We start from the raw sequence: 25,732 nt of genomic DNA, 5'->3' as shown, positions 1-25,732 counted from the left end.
TTCAGTGTATCCGTCGTTGGAGTCCGAAGAGGACAATCCCGTTTTCAAATCGAGATCCAAAAAGCGGAAAAGCAGCGACGACACGCCGTACAGCCCGACAGGTAAGCGCCACGCCATCGCGCCGCTCTTGTCACTCATGATCCCGAGCCCTAAAAGCGATGTTGTTGCAGCGCGGGTCGGACCCTCGGTTCCTCGGCACGAGAGACCGGCGAGAGAAGGAGCCCGCGTGGCTTCGATCGAAACGGGGCTGGCCGCCGCCGCAGCCAAGCTGTCTCACCAGGTAGGCACCCCGGAGCGGCGGAGCAGGCGGACGCTGGTCGCCCGGTAAGGGTAACCGCGTGTCATGTGTCCTGCAGGAGGAGCAGCAGAGGACCAAGAAGAAAAAGAAAAGCGGCAAGAAGAAGAGCACGGTGGCGGAGGAGCCGCCGAAACACTCTCAGGACAGCAGCTCCCCGGACCACAACGCCGACTCGCAGGACGGCAGCCTGACCGACCACGAGTTCACCACCGGCACCGCCAAGTCCCCAGGCGGGCCGCAGCCCATGGCGCCGGGGATCTTCCTCAGCCAGAGGCGGCCGTCAGTGTCCTCTCCCAACAACAGCACCAACTCCACGAGCACCAACAGCAGCAGCGCCGCCAGGGCGGACCGACTGGGCCCCGCAGACGCCAAAGGTCCGCACCGCAACTTTTGTCTGTTCTGCGTCAGATTAACAAAATGATTTCTGTAACTTTATGAAAATATTTGTGTTTGAGACTCTGCCAGCATGTGTTTGACGGAGCAGCACACCTCAACCGTTTCTACTAGCTTCTCTCTCTTTAGCTACTAACTCATCGGATTGGAGCAACCAAAGTGAACTGATTGTCTAGTGAATAGAATAGAATAAAACAGGAGAATAGAATGGAGCAGAATAGAATATTAATTGACATCTACTCCATCCAAGTGTTAAACATTAATAGTACAAATATAATCATAAGCGATACAATTTTATACATATATTCAGATATGACTGAATATAAGTAAATACAAAAATAAATAAAAGATTCTGTGTTTTTGCAGTGTAGCTGGACGTCCAAACTAATTTCTCCTTCTCTCCACAGCTAAGCGGCTAAAGAAAGGCATGGCGACGGCCAAACAGAGACTGGGAAAGATCCTAAAGATCCACCGAAACGGAAAGCTCCTCCTGTAGCACGCAGCAGTTTGTTAATGGACTGGGCCGGTTGACCGACTGGCCGGTTGACCGACTGGGCCCCGTCCCAGACTCGCAACCTGCTCACTAACAAAAAGTCAACAAGAGGAGAATTAGGAAAAAAAAACAAACTGAAACGACGCGGGAGCGGAGGAAAATCATGCATTTTTCAATTTCTAAGAAGAACATCACTCAGATAGGTTTTTGCCTCTACTTATACTTTATAACTTTCAGATATTAAAGTGTACAGAAGCTATTATAAATATTTTTTAAGAGAACATGTCTCATTTTACTACAGCTGTCATTTTATCAGGGGTTGCTCAATAGAAGTACATTGCAGTCATTCCAAGATTTGCGAAAGTATCCCCTGCATGTGTACGAGTTGCATGTGTGCTTCGGGTCGGGGTCGGCGGGGTAGAGGGGGTTCGGGAGGGAGGGGCTCCTATCCACGGATGCAGCTTATCATTGTCAGACTGAGACGGATTATTCCCGGAGCGTCGGATCGGATCAGCACCAACCCCAAGCAGCATTTATGCCTTCATATCCACACTTAACGTTCGCAGAGCACTATCAGCGCCGCCACTTATTTATTCTAGTTGGAGTCAGTAGATAGGAAAACGGAAACAAACGACTGTAAAGCACAAAGCACACTGAGTCCGGACGTTCCTCCAACGTGAACGTAGGTCGACGCACATCAGCGGACCGGATCGGACCGGACTGGACCGGACTGGACCGGGGGAATCAAGGAGTGGGGGGGAAAGCGGAGGAACTGGGATGTGACGCAGGAACACGACGATAAGCCTCATCCCTGACAGAGACGCAGACACACGGGGATACTTTCTCTCTTCCTTTGCTTCCACAGGCAGCACAGCACACTTTCCACTTGTTTCTGTGTTTTTCTGTTTCTGTTTCTATGGCTCCACTGTATAGAATGTAGCTTTGTACATAGCCTTTTTAGTTTTTGTATCTTTTTTTTTTTTTTTTTTGCCTCTCACTTAATTCTACATTTTTACTTTTCTTTTTCTTTTTTTAGAATTTAATTTGAAAAGTATCCATGTATGTATATGAATTTCCGATATTGTCCTCCTTTTCCGCCTCTCCGGTCATCAGTGCTGCCTTGGGAAACAACAGAAGGAATTAGCCAACATGTTTGTCGTCATATGGCCTTACATACACAAAGCTAACTGTATTGTGATTCTGTTTGAGCGAGAAGTGAAGCTTTGAGGAGCAAAAACTGTAGAAAAAAGAAAAAAAAAAACAAAGTTTCTATGACCAGCCACTTGTCTGACTTCTAGTATCCTGAAGGTTTCAGAATTATTTTACTAGCACCTTGTGAAGTGTTTCTGTGTCAGTGATGTAATTTATTAATGTTTGTAGCTTTTTTATACTTGTACAATTCTTAAGAGGTTTTGCTTTTGGATATATATATATATATCATCAACGTTGTGAAACGACCCTTTAATTTGTTTTTTTTTTCCATGTTGGGGTGCGTGTCGGAGGCGTCACACTAGAGCTCGCTGGTCGCCCTCCACCCCGTCCCGTCAGACGTGTGTCACGTGTTCCTGCAGTGGCGTCCATCGCGTCTCCACCGGGACATTCTCTCTTCTCGTCCTCTCAGCAATTAATTTTTTATTTTTTTTTCCCTTTGAGATTTTTAATTTGTACAGTACATGTGTTGCTTTGTCGTGATTTATTTTTGTATGTCTGACTCATTAAATGCATCCACTGTGCCCCAGCAGTGAATCCTACTTGTTCTTACTGTCTTCTTTGCTGTTTCACCTCAGTGATGTTACAGATGGTTTCTTTTTTGTTGGTTTCTTTTTTTATACTTCAAGATTTTTGAAGGTTGATGTCTTGTGTTTTCTGCTTCACTTTCCTAAGATGTGGAATATTTTCAATCTCCAGGAGCTTACAGACCTGTTGCTAAGTGCTATTGTTGCCACTTGGTGACATGTCTTTCTCCCATACGACTAGCGGTGCATTGATTGCAGTTTTCTGGCCAATCCATGATTACCGATCTTTAAAAAGCCCGACCTGCTGATTCCGATTTTGGCCGATACCAATTTCTTTTTCTTTTTTTTTTGGTCTGAAATGCCACTAAATATAACAAGAAAGTTGGCAACAGTGGGGCGACTATTGTTAACTGCCAACGTGCAGATATGACCCGGTGAGCCGATCTGTCAGTCGGACCTCTAATGAGAGAACAGAAGAGGACAGAGTTCATCTTTAGAGCTTTGCTGAGGTATATAAGATCGGCTTCACATGTAGGTATCGAGCGATCTCCCAAAATTAAGGAAATCTGCACCAATAAATGGGCCGGACAACAAATCGGTGCACCCCTAATTCAGAGGTCGGATGTGTTGCCCAATCAGAGGAACGTGGTCGGATACTAAGTATTCCCAGAGTTTGGTTGAAGAGTGATTTGTTTTCTTTGCCGGATCTTTGCCTTCAACAATTTTCTCAAATTGTTGAAGGAACAGCTGGATGTCATCTGCATAAAAGTTAAGGAGATATTCTGAAGATATTCCAGGTGGGCCCAGAAAACAGCCATGGGTTCCCTCACACGTTAAGACCAGTTGGAGTCTGACATGTGGAGGTTTCTAACTCGCAATGAAATCACCAAAATAAATGAATTGAGGCTTGACTCTGACTTAGGATCAAATTCTTGAGATTTGACTTGGATTTAAAGAAAAGTTACGTACTTTTAAACAGGGTTTACATGGAACCTGAAGGCTCTGAAAATAGCTCCAAATATTTTGACTAAACTAACCCTAACCCAATGTCAAAGGCTTCTAAAGTACCTAACAAGACTCAAACAGTAACTTTCACAGTGATTGCTGCCATCATGGTGTCACTGGATGCTTTAAGCTAAGCTAAAGGAATCTGTTGAATGCATTTTATGAAAACCAGATTGGTATTTATTAAACATTTTGCATTGATCCTGAAGAAATTAGTGGGGTTTCCCTTGTAAGATGTTTTTAAATAGCTGTAACTTAGATACAGGCTAGTAATTAATTAGCTGAGAGAAGTCCAAGAAGTTTTTCTTAATAGCAGGTTTAATGACATTATATTGTCACAATCCTAAAATAAAACCCTAAATCACTACTTGACAAAAAAAAAAAAAAATAGGAAGGTGGCAATATTTATACGGGAAGGAGAGACAACCGGTTCATATTGGTCAACAGAAATCAGCCAAGATAACAGAACTATGAAGCTTTTCAATTCTGGTTCGTCTCTGAGTCCGATTCCCAGATGTCTGGAGGTCATGGCTACAGGCAGGGATGAGTAGCATGGGAATGTCCATCCATCACACTGTCCAGGAAGGAGACGGGTTCTGTGTGCTGGAGGCGAACAGGTTTTGACGTGAAATGTCTAAATCAACAACAGAACAAAAGACGCACACACACACACACACACACACACACGCACACACACACACCTTGTGAAGTTGGAAATGAAAAGACGGAGTCATTATCCAAAGTGAAACATGTCCTGTAAGGACGTGGGGTGAAAGGTCACTCAGAGAGGCAGAAGGTGTTCTCCTAAAGCATAACGTAGTTTGTGACTGGATTCAGAGACTCACACCTTGTGCTGTTTGATGTTCTGATTAAATGTTAGTGGAAGCGTTTGGCAGCAAGTTACACTGAGCGGGAAAGCGAGGGACGTTTGTAACCGTGGCAACACCGCCCCAACTGTGAAGGGCAAAGTTCCAGTAAACTGTGAGAAGTTTGTGACAGAAACCAGAGTTGAGTAATAACTAGTTGGATTTACTCAAGTACATGTTCTTGATCAGCTTTTTGTGGGGAGAAAGTATTTTTAGGGTTTTTTTTTTATTTTTTTTTTATGCTGTACTTTTACTAGAGAGTTGTTATCATGAAGTATCTCTGCTCTTACTTGAGTAAAATTTCTGGATTCTCTACCCACTGAATGAAGAACAAACATGTTTTAACCAAAAATTCAGTTTTTCTTTAAATTTCTTATTTTTATTTAAAGAAATCGATTTGGAAAAATCGTATTTTGCCTGATTTTATTTTTTTTTACTCATATGAATTATTGTCATTTTAATCCTTAAAATACAATAATTTCCACTTAACTTTATATTTCTGTCCATCTGTTGATGTAATTAACATTAAATGATTGATAATTTGATCAGTTACTCAGTATTTGAGTAAACAGAAATAATTTTGAAGGAGCTACATCAGGAATGCTCTCATCTAATGTAGCATCAGATGAGAGCATTATTGTGTCCTGTCATACACTGTGTAAATAAATACTTTCAGTTTGACTGAAATGTCCTTTGCAAAACAAAACTGTAACCCTATTGGGTTAATGTCTGTCACCTAAGAATTTCTCAAGCTATTGGCCTAATTCAATCATGAATTCAGACAGGCAGAACTCTTGGCCACTAGATGGAGCCCAAGAAATATTTGAGCAAAGCCTGATAAAGGCATAAATAAACCACTTTGAGCACCGCAGCTCGATCACATTATTAAAAAGGTATTTGCAGTTTCACTGTGGAAAGAAAAAAAGAAGTTACTTTGCTGTATTAATTTGAGGTGTTTTCAATATTTCTCAATTTGAAAAACAATGAGAAACAACTTCTGTCTCGAAAATCTTAAAACTGATCCTCAACAGAACTAAAGCTCCATTTTATTGAATGTGACTTTAAAGTCATAACCCGCCATCCAGACTGCCATCTGTGTAAAAGTCAATTTAAAAAAAGACGAAACTTAGTCTTTTTCTTCTTTTTTTTTTCAAAGTAAAAATCTTTCCTAAATATAAAACCAGCTCACATCCCCGTCGTGTTTTCACCCCTCTAAAACGTTTAAGACATTCTGATCGTTTCTTATGTGTCCTTTACATTCATATCCAGGTTTTAATCTCTGGGATGGAAGAAAAGGTTTTAGCAGCAGATGCTGAAATAACTTTGCGGAGTGAAAGAAAATTAGGAACAGCACGACTCAAATTTGAGTCTGAAACCTAAATAAGTCAATTAACTCCCCATTTGTGCAATCTTAGATGCATTAGACTAATAGGGAAGTTATTTCTTGCATTCATCACGGTGCTGCCTTTTAATTCCACACTAATAACACATCTGGACACAGTTGATGGCGCAAAAATAAAGCAGGCAGTGATCTTCATGGGAATTTATTTCCCTGTGATTGTGCGTATCTGTTGGCGTGTGTGAGTGTGAGTGTGCGTGTGCGTGTGCGTGTGTGTGTGTGTGTGTGTGTGTGAGGCAGCAAGGACGCTACAGGTCATGACCCTGCCTCCACTGTGCTTAGCATCAAAGTGGGTTGTTGTCGTTAGCTAACTGTGCTGCGGACGAGTCACACTGAACATTTTATCATATGAAGCAAAAGCACGGGCACACACACACACACACACACACACACACACACACACACACACACACGCACCCACACACACACACACACACACACACACACACCGGATACAACAAAATAAAATGGTACAGGACAATTCTGTGTATTTTAGCTCGGCCTTCGTTGGTAAAGTAAAAAGAACCTCAGACATTCAATTTCAGTTCAGTTTATTTAGTAATAAATTGAACTTCATCGTATTGCGTAATCCCTAGTATCAAATTTGAATATATGTGCTTGACTTTGAATCTGTCTCTGTGATTGGATTATTTTTGTTTCATAAAGTGCCTTGAGATGACATTAGGCATTAATTGGTGCTAGATAAATAAACTGAGTTAAATTTGAATAATTTTCCAAAATGATGCACAAAGGTATGGTTGTTCTTTCATTTAGCTCTTTCTAGCCTTTTTTATAATTATTATTATCAGGGATGTACAATATATTGACATTGGCCAATATTAGTCATTTTTAAGATATCGGTATCAACCAAATAAATACAACTGAGCCAATATTAACAACCGATAATTATTTCCATCTTGTTGCCATCTGTTTCTGGAAAAAAACATTTTTTTCCCATAGATGTCAATACAGTTGAGAAATACAGTCCACTGCACTGAACCCACTGAAAACCTCCTGGTTATTCCACCAAATATGGATTTCTGAACTCTTCCTGAGTATTGTTGTTTCTAAATGAATGCAAACTTGTTTTCTCTACATTATTTGAGGTCTGAAAGCACTGCATCTTTTTTGTTAATTTGACCATTTTTCATTTTCTGCACATAAATACCAAATTGATGGTTTTGAATTTCGGAGACATGTTGTCAGCAGTTCATAGAATAAAACAACAATGTTCATTTCACTCAAACATATACCTATAAAACGTAAAATCAAAGAACCTGATCAGATTAAGTGGTCTCTTGATTTATTCCAGAGCTATATAACCGATATAGAAATATATCAGTTATATTTGCAGATAACCGATATCTGCAAATATCGGTTATCAGCCAAAACAATAATGTTAATATTGTATATCGATATCAGTCCAAATTTTCATATCGACCCGTCCCTAATTATTATCAGTAGTTTTGGTGTTATTTTTACTATCGTTAATGTGTAATTTGCTATTTATCTCGAATAAGCAGAGGTTGAGTAAAACATGGGAACACAACTAACATTTCACTGGTTGATATAAAAGCTCGGCCTGGGAGTACACCTCCTTTGTGAACACTTCATCGTCTTCTCTCCCCATTTCTGGTCCTTCAAAGGCCAAGTGGGGTCACAATTTAAACGTCAGAGTTTGAACAACAATGCCTGCGGAGTGTTACAGTCTAAATGCGTTCAGGGCCGCCTTAGCATTCACAGATGTGGGCGGGCTGGCCCAGTCCGCTTTGAACGAGTCTCAGGTGGCGAGGAGAAACGGGCCATGTGACAGATGTCCGAATTACTCAGGAATGTCAGCTCTGGCTTTGTCTTGTGTGGCCCTGCAAACCCGCATTTTCCCCTTTTCGTGTCACCATCATCCCGGTCTCTGGAGCACCTTTATTCTTCCCAATCTTTCCAGTTCATACCTGTCCTCTTCATAAAGCACCTTGACTCATCTGGTAAAGTTATGGCAGCACCTGCAGCAAACTGCTCACCCATTTTATTTTTATGGATTGACTGTCAGATTGCTGCTGTTGGACTCACACAGTTTAAGAGTTGCAGAAGGAAGCTTAGTTTCTGTCTATGTGCGGCATGCAGTACCTGTGGCAATCATTCCTAAATCTTTCCTTAATTTTGCTGGTGCAGAAGAGAAAGGGCTATGTCAAATGCACTGTAAAAACACAAATCTGACCAAGTATTTTTGGTCTAATTTCTAGTACACTTGAAATAAGACAAAACTAACTTGCAAGTAAGATAAAGAAGCTTGCTTTAGGTTAACAATTCCTTAAGTTGGTGAAAAAGTACTCCCTCCATTGAAAGATAACTTCACTTATAATGTGGGGAAAATATCTTGGTATAAGTGAAATAATCTGACAATGGAACCAGTACGGTACTTTTTGATCAATATTAAGAAATTATTTACTTAAAACAGGCTCCTATATCTTGTTGAAGAATTACTTGTAAGTTAGTTTTGTCTTATTTCATGTGTGACAAGACAAAACAAGACCACACATACTTGGAAACATGTATGTGTTGACATTCGTTTGTCAAGAATATCAGCATACAAAGAAAAAGAAGAATACAAAACACCATACTGGTTTGTATTCTGGTTTTATTATTTCTGCTTCTCTTATTTTGTTCTGTCCACTTTCTGTCATGACAGTTTAAATTTCACACTTGGATGACTAATGGAGGATTATCTTCTATTTTATCCGAACTACAATCCTCCAAGATGACAAAGGCTGGGTAAAGGTCTCAAAACATGATAAAATTGAAGAAAAGGCTGGTTGCCTTTCATTTAACTGAGTGAATGTAATCAGATACCACCCACCTGTGGTGGTATACATGGTGCTATGAAAACACCAATCTGAAAATGTCCCTTTTTGTTTAACAGGCAAATTGCAGGAAAGCAATAAACATATTAGTATAAGCAGCAGATTTGTGATAATGTTAAAGTGACTTGGGTTTCATTTTGGATGCGAAAATGAACCCTGGTCTGCCAGCACTGGGAGTCTCCCAAGTGCAATTACTCTGTTTACTCTGGTTGGAAAAGGAGGGAAATTACATTTGAAAGCACTCCGTGGGCTTATGGAGTTGTTGCCGTGGATGTGCCCGATGTTTACCAAAGTATTTCAAAGGAAACAAGAAGCCACGTCATGCATCGACAAATGTCTCAGCAGCCGCATGAGGGGCTCTGTTTGTACCTCCCCTGCAGCAAACGCTCACCTAATCGTTCGGAGAGGCTCCTGTGACGGACCGCCGCCACTGAAGCGCTGTCCAAACAAACAATCCTAATCATTCTCGAACTCTTTCCTTCAAACGGCTCTGTGCCTGGCAAAGCGGAGGACGAGCGGTGCGTCTGAAGCTGCGGCGCGGTCATCTGGGTGTGATTATTCATCATCCTGCACAACAGTCCCACTAACTGGGCAGCGGCATCACGCTCCTCTGAAACAAGTGGGGGTTTATTTTCAGGCCTCTGCTTTTCCTCCCCGCTCCAGATTGCCCCGGGAGATTGGTTTTCTCCGCCTGTGAAACAGATACCATCTAAACCATTAGCGCTCATTCACTGCCATGTGCCACTCTGTAGCTCAGGTTCCTGCGACCCCGGGGTCAAGCGGCTGAGAGCTCCCTGACCTCCAGCACTTCCTCCCGATATTAACAGGGTAGTTATGTAGTCAAAAGTCCTGATATAGAACATTGGTTTATTTCGATAATTGCCAATCAGGCCGAGCGCCGAGGAGAGCGGTGATCTCCACATGATGGCCGGGTCTTTATGTGGCTTACTGAGGGCATAATGACGGCCAGCAGAGGAAGCGTAGGCCTCTCTGGCTGAAATTACCCGGTCAAAATGCCTGCTGGCTGTAATGCTTTCTTCTAGCTCACCTAAACGTAAAACAAACCAGTTTTATACTGATCATTGCAGATATTACAGCAGCTGCTTGCAGGCCACAGTATATCACCTTCTTACGGTGGCCCTGAGGTGCAAACCACTTCAACATTAACATTGCACAATTACAAATTACAAAAACACAACAACATATATGTATATAGGTACATAATTGCAACCAATATAGAATTGGTTGCAATTTCAGAGTCAGACATAAAATTATAACAGATGACCATGGATGTTGGACTGAATGGGGGAAGCCGGAGGGAACCCATGCATCCACAGAGACACTGTGCCACAGTGCTGCCCTTACTTTTTTAGAAAGAACTAATACTATTACTACTATTAAAACTACGCAATATTTCACTAATAATAACTAATGAAAATGAGCAAATACAAACTAATTTAAACCACCTGAACTGGACAAACAACAACTAAATAAAGCCAGATTATAATAATAAACCCAAACTAACCATGGAGTTCCCAGGCTTCTCTTACCTCGCCCCTCAAATCTCTGATAAATTAAAACATCAGAGCTTCCTCAGAAATGTCCTGCTCAGCCTGGACAACAACTTCTGGTTTTTCTGATCCTTCAGGAAAAAACGTTTTTATTTCATCCACATTGCTTACTAACTTCCTACTTCCTGATTCTTCTGATTGAAAGTATTTTCCTTCCTGGCTGGATTTCTCTTTGGTGGTAGAAGCTTTTTCTGCTTCACTAAACTTCTGTGTTTTTTCCTCCTGATCGTTCAGCATTTCAGGTGAAGCTGCTAGTTGTGTCTATGATAGCTCTTTCTCCACTTTCTGATCCTCATCTTGTCGGGTTTCAGGCGTCTTCTCTTCTTCAGTGGTCTGGTGTAATCTAGAGATCACCGTTTCATCTGTATAAATCTCATTCTTCCAGTTGGTTGTCCGATCCTTAAAGGATTCTGTTATGGAAACTCCTTGTTGTTGTTGTTCGCTGTTTTCTCCAGAAATCTTTTTCTTTTTTGGGGCTTCTTGCTCAGAGGCAGCTTTCCTTGCTGCCTTTCTCCTTTTCTTATATCTAGTGTTCTTAGACGGATTTTTCTCTACTGGCTGCTCTCTATTTTGTTGCTTTCCAGAGACCTTCTCTTCTTCACAGCAACTACATGCTTTCTGAGGCGTATTGTGAACATGTCATCGGCACCCCCTCTCCCCCCACCTCAATATAAACTTGTACAACTCATCTTTCATTAAAGTGCCAATAATAATAAATGTACATATATGTGAATAAATTGCTGCCTACGAGGCAATTAAAAAAAAGAATGAAACAAAAAACAGGGCAATATTTTATCATTTAATATATATAAGTGATCCAAAGAGCCACTTCTGTTAGCCTGTCTAGAACCGCCTGTGGGCTGCAGGTCTGCGGCTTTTTGTTAGCATATTTTAGCTTGTATAGCTTTTCTAAATTATTCTACTGATATGAAAACATTTTTCACATCAGTTCGATTCATATTTCTTTGACATAACTCTGACATTGTTTTTGTAATTTTGACTACCTTCATTTTCTCTCTCATTTTGCTGTTTGGCAATTTTCATAATACAACAATCATCATTGTTTTATAAAATATTTTTGTTTATCTTATCACACAGGTCGTTGTTAAGATTTGCATGTGGTTTAGACCATTTGAAGAGGACGGAGAAGGGAAAGGTTGCATGGTTTTCAAAACCTGTCTGAAAAGTGTTTTATGGATTTGTGTTCCGCCCCCTATCTACTCTGGTGCCACTAAATAAAATATGTTCCAAGCATTTTGTCCGGGGCCTAAATTTAACTTAGAGTGTTTGGAAATTTCTGCTAACATGTTGACTCTCAGGAAAACAGCAAACCTGTTTGCCTGCTGAGAAATTGTCCTCCCACAGACTCGCTATCTGTCCTTTAAGAAGTGAAGGACATAGCGGTGTGTTTGGGACACGTCTCCTACGTGTAACGTGTTTTTGCATATGGCAACATCAAGAGCGGTGACACAGGCTTTAGACGCTCTTCAGTGATGCAAACGGTTTTAAAGCAAGAGTGAGAGTTTCATTCCATTGCCTGTTGGACAGGGAATGGGGGACGCTGTCTCAAGCTTGAATGCATGTCAATTACAGCATAATTCTCCTTGACCTCAGTGAGTAAATAAACACCCTAAAATCAGAGGATAATCATCGCATGAACTTTTTTTTTTTTTTTTATCAGCGCAGTCCAGATGATACATGGAAACTTCATGCAGGCCGCCCTGCCCTCCACTATAAATAGTTGACAGCAATCAAATAAAATAAATGAACTGTCAGAGCACAAGTGTTTACAAGCACGACAAAATTTAAAGTAATTAGAAGTAAATTTGTTGCATTTCTGAGTAAGTGGTAGCAGATAGGCCTCTGACAGGGAGGCAGTGAGGTGTGACTGGCTGATTTAGAGCAGTGAAGCTGCCCAGCTCTGTGTAAACCTTTAAAACCAACAAGGAACGTACCCCCCCATACCCACACATGTGCACGCACACACACACACACACACACACGTTGTAACTCACACATAGCTGCGTGTGAAGCAATACCTGCCCTCATTGCTGCTCCTTTATAGCTCCCACAAACTGTTAGTACATTATTTCCAGAGTTGGGTAGTACCTAAATTTACTTAATTACATTTACTTGAGTAACTTTTTTTTTGGGGGGGAAGTACTTTTAAGAGTATTTTTATTACGCTGCACTTTTCACTCCTACTTGAGTTGTGCGCTTTCAAGACCTCTCCATGGCCTGGATTATGTGGCCGGCTGAAGAGGACCAGCACTGATTACAGAGCGATGTGTGCAGCTGAAACAATGCGCTGTCATGAACTTGAGCTTGGGGAGAAACGCTTTACATGCGGTGGCTATACTTGGGGATTTGAAATCTTTCATTTGGAGAGACCGCAGCATTTGTTTGAAGGCCGTTGTCGCTGGGGCTTTTACACAGGCCAGATAAACAGAAGGTGTGGAGAGCAGCGGGGGGAACCTGGACGGAGGTGTTACCACCATCCAAGTTGATGAATGAGCGTGCCATGAATTCAGCAAATCTTCTCCCCAAGAAACACACACACACACCAGACGTCTCCCTTCTCTCCCCCTCACCAAGCCCCTTTTTTTCGGGGCGACTCCGCCTGTACAAATGACAAATAAGGAATGATTTGCTAAAAGCAAAACTCTAAAAACAAACAAACCATTACGCCATGCACCCTGGAGGGCTGGGTTAGTGCTTCTAATTCAGGTGAACTGCACACAAATTTCCCCTGGCTGGCACACTTACAGCTGTAATAACACACACACACACACACACATACACTGAGAAGGCTGCTGGTGAGCAGTGTGTGTGCAGGCTGAACAGTGTCCGCACATCGCCCTCGTAGCAAACGTCTCACGCTGCAGACCTGACCACATGCCTTTCCCAACCTGTAAACATCCAGAACGTTCCCAGGAACAACAGTCCACGCTCAATCCATCCAGCTCCAGTGTTCAAGGAAAAGAATGGACTTAGCCACAATCCTGTACAGAACGTTTGTTCATATAAAAATGAATAATTATTAGTCTTTATTGCTACTAAACGAGTAAGAGTGAGATGTTCTGTTTTATTCTTGATGCTGATAAGAACAAACTCTTCCACTGTTTGACCATGTTTATTACGATGCATTCACACCAGCCCTGTTTAATCCGCTTTAATTGAACTGCAGTTTGTTTGTCTAGAAGGTCCAGTTCGACCGGGGAGGTGTGAATGCGTAATCGGACTCTGAAGGAAACTTTAGTCCATCTACAAACCTTGGTCTCGGTTCGGTGGAAGTGAACTCTGGTTCAGTTCAAATACATGCGTGTCCAAAAGCAGGAAGTGGACCACAGTGCAGTGCATTCTGGGCCAACAGAGCCAAAATAAATGAGTGAGTCTCGTGCTACATAAAGAAATGGCTCCACAGACGAAAGAGAAATCCTACAACCGCTAAAATTTGACGGACGCTACTCCATTTCCACTTCATGAAGAAGGAAGATGCGTTTGTGTCTTCCTCTGAGGTTACGGTTTTGTTTCGTTCAATAGGAGATGAACAGGTTTTTTGATTAGTTTGGATCGTTTCACACAGAAGGCAGAGTACACAAATATATGCTCAGCAAATGTTGCCATTTTGGTCCCCAATGGAACTGAGTCTACCGGACTATCAGGTGTAAAAACACCCAGATAGTGTTTGGTAAGTGTCCCAGTTAGAAACCACACACATGCTCATTTGGCTGGTTTTTATTTTTTTAGAAGCTAATCAAACATTGGTCCTACACATCTAAAAGCATACATAAAATGTGTCTTTATTTTTATTATTTTTTTTTTTCCCCCACCAGGGGGTCCTTTTTGTGGGCTCTAGTGTCCCTTTTATCATAGTAGGCTGACAGGAAAGGGGGAAGGAGAGGGGGGAAGACATGCGGCAAATGTCGTCGGGTCCAGGAATCGAACCCGCGACGACCGCGTCGAGGACTGAAGGCCTCCAAACGTGGGGCGTGCTAACCTCTACACCACCAGAGCACGCCCCGTGTCTTTATTTTTAATACCTGAGCGGTGTGTGTGTTTGTGTGTATTTGTTTGTAATACTTTGTGGGGACCATTTTCCTGACATCGTCCCCATAAAGGACGTTGTGGGGACCCACTTCCACTTGTGGGGACCAAAGCCTAGTCCCCACAAGGGGAAACGCTGTTTTTGGGTCAGGGGTCAGATTTAGGACTAAGGTGTGACTTGAGTTTTGGTTATGGTAAGGATAAGGGTAAAGTTAAGGCTGCGGAAATGAATGGAAGTCAATGATAGCCACGTAAACATGTGTGTGTGTGTGTGTGTGTGATTTTCTTGCGTTAGTTGTTGAGGACAAAACGCTGGACGTGGGATAATCTCAGCCAGAGAGACAAAAAGGGAGTATATTTGTCTGCGTTTTCTTTTCCGAGAGTTCCGTGTTTATTTTTTGTTTCTTCGGTTTCAGAGCGTGGGCTCCAAAACTGCAACGCGAATGATTAAAATTAAAGCGCTCAGATTGAAAGCTGTTTTTTCCAGCCTGCGGCACAAACATTTGGCATTTTGTCCTTTTATAGGGATCCTAACGACCTGTTGGGAACGCTCGGCCCTAAATGATGTGTTACAGGAAATAAACTTCAGAGGGATTTGCCTCTGTGTCGCCCTGCCTCAGATTATGTAAAGAACTTTTAATGGGTTTGATGTTTACAGCAGTTAGCATTTGAAGCTCTGAACGGTTGGAGAAAAGTAATGCGGAGCAGAGCGCTCAGTTATGATTAGGGTGGATGTGAGTGCCAAGCAAAGTGGGGGGTTCTGTAAACAAGCCAGGAGACATCAAGGAGGAGGATAAAGACATTTTCACTTTGAATCCACATCATTCAGGCCACACACACACACACACACAGACACGCCTACACGCGCACACACATACATATTCTTTACCTGTGAGTTTTGCGAGGAGTTCAGGTCTTTGTGTGCGCCAACATAATGGGTGGAGCAAAGTCTTGGATCTGAGCGCATGGATCTAGAAAAGCTGTGGTGGCACCCAGCTCACCGGAGATCTTCTTTCAGTGGGCGGTTATTACCAGAGGGGGGCAGAGTTCCCAAAAACATAGCTCTACGTCAACATATTTTTGACTCAAGTAAAAGTAAGTAAAAAAGTATTTGGCAAAAAGTCTACTCAAGTACTGATCAAATTATCAATCATTTAATAATTAAAAATTACATCACCAGACAAACCAAAATATAAAGTTATGTGGAAATTTTGGTATTTTAAGGACCAAAATCACAATTTATATGAGTGACAAAAAATAACAAAATTAATAGAAAAGAAAATGTTCGCAAATCAGTACTAGTTACTACCTAACTCTGGTTAGTACCCCGAGGTGAGGCTGCTACCCGCTGCTCAGGGGGGAAACGCTCTGAGTTCTGGGTTTGATCAAGCTGTAGCGGCGGCTGGTTGGTGAAAGGAAAACCTGTGGCAGTGTGGGGAGGCCGTCAGCCGGGCCCTGGGCACACACTGAGGCTGGGCTGTGTGTTTTCACTGCTGCTAAACCTTCCTGCTTCAATGACCGCGTTGACTAAAGCGGAGAAAGAAAAGCTTATTTACCAATTTTGAAAATCTTCGGTGATTCAACGAATTAATTGCTCAGCTGAGCATTAATCAAGCGGGTGAGGTCTAGAGCAGAGGGGGACAAAGTTCACCTTTTTTTTTTTTTTTTTAGGAAAATGGCAACTTTCTTTTTTAATCCAGCCAGCAATCATTCCCCACACACACACACACACACCCACACTGGCTTCCAGTCTCTGAGTTATCTGACAGGTGTGCTGCTCCTTCCCCTCTCATGTGCAATCAGACACTGTTGGTAAACAGTCTGTCTTTTCTCAGGGGGGGCTTGGGCAGACTTTGGCCAGGGAAGTCAAATTGCTGCAGAAGGACCTCATTTGGCTCCAGGGTGCAACCACCATGCTTGGATGACCTTAATTGGCGCTGAGGAGGTGATGGCAAAAAGGGACGGGGGGGCAGCAGACCCCGGCCGGGGGCTGTACTATCTCTTGCCGTTGGCATTCCTTGATGCCAGCGAGCGCTCCGAGAGGTGATTGGGTCAGGAAGTTAGGATCTCAGTTAGCCGTCCTCGGGTTGGTCTGGCTTACTGAGGTTTACCATCGGAGCACTGAGGTATTTTAAACGGATTACGGCCCCCGTTTTGAAATAATTAGGTTTAATTGAGGCATGCACAGAAACAGATTACTTTAGAAGATTGGTTTCATCTTTGGAAATTGTTTGCCATTTGGACAACAAACCTGCGTGTAATCTATCTCATCTCGTTGCAAGGATTTTGCTGTTGGCTCGCTTTGGACTGCTAACAGCAGCAGTCCTGCAGAATGAAGACTTTTGTGAAACTTGTTGAACTTCCCTCTGTTAGCATGGTTTGTTCAGTGGGTGTGTGTGTGTATGCGTGTGTGTTTATGCAAGCAGACATGACTCGGCCAGGCACACTGCTTCATGTTTGGGTGTCGGGCCTCAGTTGTCAACATAGATGCTTTATGAGAGAATTTCCTGTGCTGTCCTGACATGTGCTGTCAGCTCAGTGTGGCAGACACTTCCATCTGCCCATTAGCAGCCAATTCTGTCAACACACACACACACACACACACGCACACACAGGTCGGCGCGTATTTGTTTTAATGTCCTGGTTAGGCGCACGGTCACACATCCCTCCATTGTTTGATAACTAAAATCAAACTGGAATGAGTTTAGTTAATTGGCTCAATTATATTAACTAACTTGAGTTGGGTTTTTTTTGGGGAAGAGGTACTTTTAGAAATATTTTCCTCTTAAACCTTTTGTACTTTTTACTTTTACTTGACAAATTTTATTATGAAGTGTCTCTTCTTTTACTGGAGGAGAATTTCTGGATTTTCTACTCACTGAATGAGGAACAGACATGTTTTAACCAGAAATAAAAACCAGACCCACACACACAGCTGCAGTTTTTCTTAAAGTTTCATGAGTAATTTTTCTTTTTTCATTGAAAGAAACTGACTTGATTTTTTTTTTTCTTCTTTTGCCTGATGTTGTTATGTTTTGTTAAATATATGAATTGTTGTTGTTTTTGTCCTTAAAATACCAAATATTCCACATAACTTTATATTTTGGTCCATCTGATGATGTAATTTTTAAATATTAAATGATTGATAATTTGATCAGTTATTCAGTACTTGAGTAGACTTTTTTTTACCGGATACTTTTAATACTTTTACTTGAGTAACAAATAAGTAGAGCTACTCTCATTTGAGTATAATTTTGAGGTTCTCTGCTCACCTCTGAATGTAAATGAATGACCTTGAATAAACCAGTATTATTTGTTTTTGTTTGTTGATTATAAAGTGAACTCAAATCGCTTCAGTTTAAATTGACTTGAGTTGTTTCTCAGAGCTGTACCGATTCATCCTGTTCTACTTTGTGTCATAAAACGCGTCACAAAAAAATCCATACGTGACACGTTCACGTTGAAGCGTGACCGAAATGTGAAAAAGTCTCAATACTTTCAGAAAGCGGCGAAGCATTAGCATAAAAACGAGTCTTATGAACACAAGTCTCGTCTGTTTCATAGCCAACTGTCTCCTTACAGTGATATGATTTGAACTCCATCCGTGGGCTGTTTTATGATACTATAATCAGTATGCTTTCAAAAAAAAAAAAAAGTCTATTTGTTGCACGTGTTCAGCAGGAAAAACAGCTGATGGGTGGCCTTTAATGGCCAGAGTACAGTGAAAAAAAAAGGGAAAAAAAAGGAGGCAGATGATTCATGCAGGTGCTGTCAGACGGTTTGTGTGAGCAGGAAGTGAGACCACCCCATGGGAGCGGCCGTTTGTTGGCCGTGATGAATTGGCTTCATGCTTGAACCCAAAGGTTGGCAAATTAACAGTTAATTAGCAGTTGATAAATGACAGATTGTCCCAGGCCCTCCGCTACCTCCACCCTCTGCCGCTATCTCACTGAAAGCAAGTGTTTATGTGCTGGTAACAAGTGCTGGAGCAGACTGTTATGTCTGGGTTTTGTCACAGGATGGGATTGCTCTCAGATGTTCCCAACGCCGCTCCGCCTTTACTAACCTTCACCACACATCGCTTAGTCCTGCCCCCCCCCCGTTTACCTTCTGCTCACACCCACACGCCAGCTCCTGCTTTGCTCTACGGTGCTTCATTTGTTTCATTTTCCTCTCTTTATCCCGTTTCAAGAAATTCAGGAAATTTTAATCTGCCAAAGGCAGTTCCAGCTCTTGACTGCAAAAACACAAAATCTTACTTGGTAAGCAAGTAAATCTTAATTAAAATGTACTTACTTAATTCTTACATACTTAAGTAAGATTTAAGTAAGTAAGTAGATTTACTTACTTAATTTAATAAATCTTACTTGGTAAGTACATCCAAGTTTACTTACCAAATAAGATTTGCACCAGTTTCTAGTGGAAATGTCTTAGTTCATGTGAAATAAGACAAAAAATTAACATATAAGTGTAACTTTTCCAGAAGATATAGGAGTTTGTTTTAGGCAAACAATTATTTTATACTGATGAAAAAATTCTTTTTCCATTGGCAGATTATTTTATGTACAACATCATGTTGTAAGTGAAATAATCTGCCAAGGGAACGAACATTTTTCATTAATATTAAGGAATTATTTACTTAAAAACAAGCTCTGATATCTTGCTGAAAAGTTACTTTTAGATGAGTTTGGTTTTATTTCACGTGTAATAAGATATTTTTGTAGTAGAAACCAGACCAAAATGACTCGGTAAGGTTTTTGTGCTTAAGCAGTGTTGTTATTGAGCAATAGAATATGTGGATATAGTCATTGCGTTCTCCCTGCTAAGCAGCAACTACAAGGATGCAATAAATTTTGTTCCGGTGATGTCATTTAGAGGGAAGTCCCCCTGTGCTGGACATGTATGTAATGAGTGTAGAGGAAGAAATGTGTAACCTCTTAAAAGCGCCTGTCACTGTTAATAGGCTGTAAGTGACCTCATATTTACATGGACCATTTTTCCGTTTTGCACATTTTCACGAGTTTTTCCTTTCAAGAATAGCCTGTATAACATGTATGACGTGTATGATTCACGAGCCGCAGCACATGCAATGCATTTACTGAATGTGAATCGGTGTCAGTTCTGAAGCATGAAATCAGTTTCGTCCCTTATGGGAAAATAAAATGTCAATATAATATTGCAAAAATACTATGTTACCTTTCTGCATAAATGGCATCTGATTGTGGCTGATAGAAATCTGTCCTGAGCTGCTCCAGGCTCTGCTAAGAAGAAAGGTGAAAATTTAACTGGAACTATTTCAAATGTTGTGACATTGCAAGAAAACTGCAGTTTATTTGATCAGTATTTCATGTGATGGACTAATGGTAACACTGTTTTTGTTAAATTACATTTGACGTAATTAATGACAAATGGTCAAAGTTTAAGTTCAAAGTTCCAAGTTTCGGATTAACTAGCAAATCCTTTTGATTAAATATTTTTAATCAACCAGAACAAATGATACTTTAACTGCTGGTCTCTAAACTGCTCAAATTTCTGTCAGTAAAATGCAACGAGTTCTGTAACTTTCAAGTAATTACTATGCTATAAATCACTGTGGAAAGTTACACAGCCGCCCAGACCTAGAAATCCTTAAAATAATTTTATTTGAACTTTTCCTCATTTAATTCTATAATTTCCCAAATTTTGTTGTTTGTTTTCACAGCTCCATGTATTACAGATTACTTATTACAGTAATAAACCCAAAATGTACCTAATCGAGTGTTTGACATAATCAATTTCAACTGCTGAGCAGAAAAATAATAAAAATTTATTGTGAATTTGTTTTGCCAAATGAGAACACTGGACTTGAAGAACCTGTTTGTGCGAATTATTGGAACAGTGAAAGTCAAATAAGACTGCACTGACGTGCAAAATGAATGAAGATAAATAAAAATGGAATGACTTTTGGTGTGTTTTAGTTAGTTTTTTATAAATCCACGACATAGTTCCTGTTAAGTTAGATATAAGATAATTTATTAGTCTCCCATAGGAGAAAGTGGTGTAGGAATAGTTTCCCCCATTAATTACAGCTTTTATTTAGTTCAGTTAACAAAAATGTTTTCTTAGTTTCAGTTTCAGTTATTTTGTTTCTTTTTCATCAACTCTGATAAACCTGCAAAGCGCTTCACACTTCATTCAGACATTCACATTCACACATTCACACACTGACAGTGACTAGCTACTGGATGGTAGCCACAGCTACCCTAAACAGGCTGACAGAGGCCAGGCTGCTACGCACCAGCGCCACCTTCTGGGCCCTCTGAAGTGTCAAGACAGAGGCAGAGCGGGAATCAAACAGGCCCCCATCTGGTTGCAGGACCAACATGGACGCCACCGTCGTTCCGGTTGTTTGGAGGATGTCAGGAAAAGCTTTTCAACATTGTTGTTCCCGCTGTCCTTGCTAACTTTGAGCAAACCGCCGCCCAGGCTACTGCAGGTGGCAGTTCTGTCTCGCGAGGCTAGAGGTTGGACTCAGAGTGGAGAGGCACAGCGGCGTTTTTAAAAAATTAGCGTTTTATAATATGCTAAACTTATTGGGAAATACTAATACGAGAGGACGGCGGGAAAAGAGGGGTAAAATATGGTAGTTTCCTGTCCAAAACGGGAGACTTGAACGCTATGAAGTAAAACCCAAACCTGAGAGTTTTCGGTTATTTCAGAAAAAATAAAAAGAGAAATTGTCGTCGCTTAATATTACGTGCCCGTCTTCTCCTCTCTGATTGGACACTGAGGCGGCCGGGACTCCGCCCTGTTCCTCAGACGTCAGCTTGCTCTACTGCTAAACATCGATGGCTCATTGCTCTCTAGATCTGAAAGAGAAGGCAAAGAACTGGGCTTCACTCACTGAGACGTAAGCCGTCCCTGCCAGGTTTCTCATCCAAATATTTGTATCCCTGTTCCTGTCTGAAACAGAAATTATTTTTTTATTGTTGTTGTTTTTCTTCTTTTTTTTTTTGAACAACAAAAGCCTCCGCTTTGTTTCTCCGCTTCTGGGCGCCATTTTGGTTGCTGTAGTTGCTCAGAGCCAGCATGACTCACAAACGCTAATGTCAGGGACATTACTCTCATTATTTCATGGTTAGTTTGACACACTGCTAATATTCAGATGGCAGGAGTTGAAAGAGGAGGCCGAGGAATATGAAGTGCAAATTTTGAGGGTGGGAGGTCCACGCAGAGAGAGAGAGAGTGTGTGTGTGTGCGTCCTCATGAGAGTGTGTTGTAAGTGTAGGGAGGGGCATCTGGACTCTGCCAAACAGTTCCTGACAGAACAGTGCCTCTCTTGGCTTTTTCTTTCAAACAGCAATCAGGCCAAATCGAAGCAGCTGCTGCACTCCTGAATACTCCAATTGCACTAATCAAGTCCGTTTAGCTGCTCCACGGCTAGTTAGGGTCTACTGAACATGCACATATATTTATACACACACACATGGCCTGGGCTGGTATTTTATTTTTTTTTACCTCATTCCAGAGTTCAAAACTGCAGTCAGAGATAATAACACTTATTTTATTAGGCTAACTGGAGTGGCGCCAGCAGCGTTTAACAATTTTCTCGTTTAAAGTGATTGCAATAGCCGTTGAAGAGTCACACAAATCATCCGTTCGCCGTCGACTGCCGGTCGGCCTTGTTGTTCTGTGGAGGGCGGGTCTGTTACCACGCGGCAGCTGTTTTGTCTGTTGTGTGTGACAAATCCAGTCTAAACAACTCGCCACTAATCCATTCACTCAGATGATAACAGTTCAGGTTATTGTCGTTCGCTGAAAGCTAATACGCGGCGATTCCAAACAACAACCCCCCCACCCCCGCACCACACACACACACCAGACGCTGATAACAACAATGCTAATTGTTCTGACTGGTGTCCCGGTTCCAGCTCAGAGACTCGGCCCGCTAATTCATTTGATTACTTCATCCCCGTATCCCCTGCTCGCTCTGATCACCGTTACACAAATCCTAACATTTAGCAACACAAAGCGGAGGAAGTGAAAGCACACTGAAAACGCTTCAATGTGGTCTGGCTGTACAACCTTGGCCCAGGCAGAGACTTCCTCTGTGAAGTATTTAATTTTGGAAGCCTTCCCTCTCCAAACACGGAGCACCTGGGACAACAGCGGCCGTTCCAGTTAATCAGCAGCTGTGGCCGGCCGGCAATCAGCTGTACCCACAAGAATACAATTAATACACAATGCTGACTCCTGATAGGACCGTGTTAAACTGCTCTAAACATTTGGGGAGAGGCTGTGTGGTAAAACTAGAGAAAATTGTCCTGATTGCTTAAAAGATTTCAAAGAGTTTTCATGAAAACTACATGAAACAGAGGAGGGGGGGATCTAAGCAGCTTTAAAGCTTTTTTTGCCTCACTTCTGCCAATCTTACTCCTCTGATTCATTCAGGAAAAAAAAAAGAGCAACTTCTTTGGAATTGGTCGTAGAGCTGGAGAACATTTTAAGTTGAGCTGTCCAGAATCAATAGTAATAAGACTGTAATTTATCCAGGATGTAAACAGAAACCGTCTATTGGGTTTAGATGTCAACAGAGACAATAAACCATATGCATGTGCGATGCACCAGGGGAAATCATGGGAACCAGAGCAGAAGCAAAAAGCCGCCTTAAAAACGACCAATTTCTGAGAAAATTATTATTATTGTTATTATTGCTGCAAAATATACAAGTTGAACTCATGAAGAAACCACCCAGTCCTGTAAATAGCAGTTTCTCTGGTTTTAAAAGGCTAAACTTGTTTACAGACTAAATCTAAACCGGGCTTTATTGGCTATTCACACACTTTTTTTTTAATGGCTATGGGCAATAAAACGAAAGTTTGAAAGAAACACATGGCTACAACATATAGTTTGTTATACTATATATCAAGATCCTGAAAAAAGTTAAGTAACATAATTTCCATCCCAACAACAAGAGTTTCATGGAAAAGTTGTTTCTGGTTAACATTTACTGATTGGGCCTTCGAAGCAGCTGAGCTGCAGCGTTCAGTAATGTCAATAAAACAGGTAGGTGAGCATGCCAGGTAATGCCACAAGGAGTCTTTTAAATGTGTGATTATGGATTATAAATCTTTATTTTTATACACTACAAAAAAAAAGACTCATAAGTATTTCTTCCCTCTCAAGGGATGCTCTTAAAAGTCGATGCTTTGCAGTGAGTCAGTCAGTCGGGTGCAGACTCTCTCCCCTCAGTCTGTAGACTCAATGGATATTTTGGGCCAATCTGAGCTCTATCTGAAACTTCTGGCTAAGGAGATGCATCAATACGTTCTGCCGATTAATGGCTCAGGCTGAAGCTATGTTGGACACCACGATTTTTTTTGGTCTGACCAGTGACGACATGTTCAGTTATTTATAAAGCACCAATCCACAACAAAATGTCCCCTGGAGGCTCCGTACGAACAAGACATTTCAAGTCAGTCATACGTCAGAAAATGAGGACAAAAGACGTGGATGTGTCTTTTTTTTACTTTCTGTATGTAAACTTTTGGTTTCATCTGCTCTTTCCAATTCATTCTCATTGTCAAACAGTGCAAAAAGGTCAGTTCATTATTCACATTAGCTTAAAAACACGCAGCGACAGCAGTCACTTGGGTTGTGTTGCTGACTTTACAACAATCCCTCATAACAACTATTTCATGCTGCGTGTGTTTGTGTTGTCGTGCAATCATCTTTTAATTCGATAACATTTAAATCAACGAAAACCAAGCAATGACCTCAAAAGTTGACAAGCAGGTGCTGAGACAGACTTGTCTGTTTGTCTGTTTTGTAATTGTAATCAGAATTGATTATTACAGCTTCAATAGACATAAACCAAAGTCGTGTTATGGGAGTTCCCATCGCTATTACGTCAATAGGAGCCTGCCATGACTTCCTGCTGTTTACACAAACATTATTACTGTTTAAAACCACTTTAAATTGAGCACTACATTGTGAAGAGAAATGAAGCGTAACATGACCTCCTAACCAGATAAACTGGAGGCCGAGTCGCAGCGAGAGCACTTCTCAACACTGTAATATTCAAAAGGCTGCAGACTAATTGCCTTGTTTAAAAAAAGAAAGGCCACACTGGGTCCATATGAGAGTGGTCAGTTTCTGTCATTGACTTAATTCCAGACATAGGTTGGTCTAAACACAGAACCTTTTATGGAATTATCCTAATTAGCCAGGCCATTAGCCTTAATGGGGAGTAATGGGCAGTTAGATGTTATTTGGTAAAACAACACGCCAGAGGCTGGAGGTGTTTTATTACTGCTCTATATTAGGCACATCTCTGGAAGGTAAAGAATGTTTCCAGTTCGCGGGCAAAATTACCCGGCCGCTAATGGAGTTTCTGCATTGAGCCGGGGAGAGACCACCCAGCAGGAGAGGAAAGCACCGCGAGATGCTGAGGCTTCTCGACAAACCGTCTTCTCATCAGACTGTCCTCTCAATTCAAAACATCTACAAGTTACAGTAAAGGGGGGAAAAAAAGCACTCTTCACTGCTGCTTCAGTAGGTGTAATGGAAACTAAGGACTTCCATGTTCTTGAAATACGATTACTGAAATATTGTTACGCATATCTGAGTTACAGGCCATGACTACAGACTATGTTCTGCTATTCTTGAGAAGCAGGAATGAACCTTCCATCCTCAATAAAGAGAATGTAGTAAAAATGCTAATTTGTGTCTAATTACATTTCTGATGGCTTAGCTTATGAGAAGGAACTCATTGGGAGGGGTAATGTGTGTTGAAGAGTTATGGTAAATTTAATTTATTCTTTTGATTGACCTTAGATTTGTTCAATTGCAATGATTTGTATTTATGTAAATATTTATTGGTACTTTTATTTATTGGTTTATGTGTTATTTGTGGTGTTAGATTTGTGCATAAAAGCCAGCCGGTTGTTTTCAGTGCGTGATGATGCTGGTGTGCACATGACCTGCAATAAATCCACCTTATATTGGATTTTATTATTGTGCGTCTCCATTAAACATTGAGCTGGTCAAAAAGGGACAGTTGGACCTAAAAAAGTCGAGCAAGAAGG

The 25,732-nt window shown here is 41.3% G+C and overlaps 1 protein-coding gene and 1 long non-coding RNA gene across 5 annotated transcripts in view; one reads left to right on the top strand and one right to left on the bottom strand.

Annotated features, from left to right (window-relative positions):
- phf2 (PHD finger protein 2) overlaps positions 1-2,935 on the top strand; it is a 31,240-nt gene extending 28,305 nt beyond the window's left edge. For both annotated transcript variants that reach the window (XM_044122238.1, XM_044122237.1), the window contains exons 19-22: positions 6-101; positions 171-280; positions 357-672; positions 1,099-2,935. In XM_044122238.1, coding sequence (XP_043978173.1) covers positions 6-101; positions 171-280; positions 357-672; positions 1,099-1,187 — 611 coding nt within the window. In that variant the 3' untranslated portion in view covers positions 1,188-2,935. The remainder of the gene's footprint in view (positions 1-5; positions 102-170; positions 281-356; positions 673-1,098) is intronic.
- LOC122834112 lies at positions 2,152-21,364 on the bottom strand. 3 transcript variants are annotated; one of them, XR_006371133.1, is made up of 4 exons: positions 20,944-21,364; positions 19,863-19,924; positions 15,556-15,677; positions 2,152-4,528 (listed from the first exon to the last, which is right to left on the bottom strand). It is a non-coding gene; the product is annotated as an uncharacterized LOC122834112 (long non-coding RNA). The 3 variants fall into 3 exon arrangements; XR_006371131.1 differs by lacking the exon at positions 15,556-15,677; XR_006371132.1 differs by lacking the exons at positions 15,556-15,677; positions 19,863-19,924; positions 20,944-21,364 and adding an exon at positions 4,627-5,009.
- Between the last annotated feature and the right edge of the window lie 4,368 nt (positions 21,365-25,732).

This window comes from Gambusia affinis, linkage group LG07 (genome assembly GCF_019740435.1).
Source record: "Gambusia affinis linkage group LG07, SWU_Gaff_1.0, whole genome shotgun sequence".
NCBI classification, from domain to species: Eukaryota; Metazoa; Chordata; class Actinopteri; order Cyprinodontiformes; family Poeciliidae; genus Gambusia; species Gambusia affinis.
Note: the sequence above shows the minus strand (reverse complement) of the source record. Positions and strands in the feature narration are given on the sequence as shown.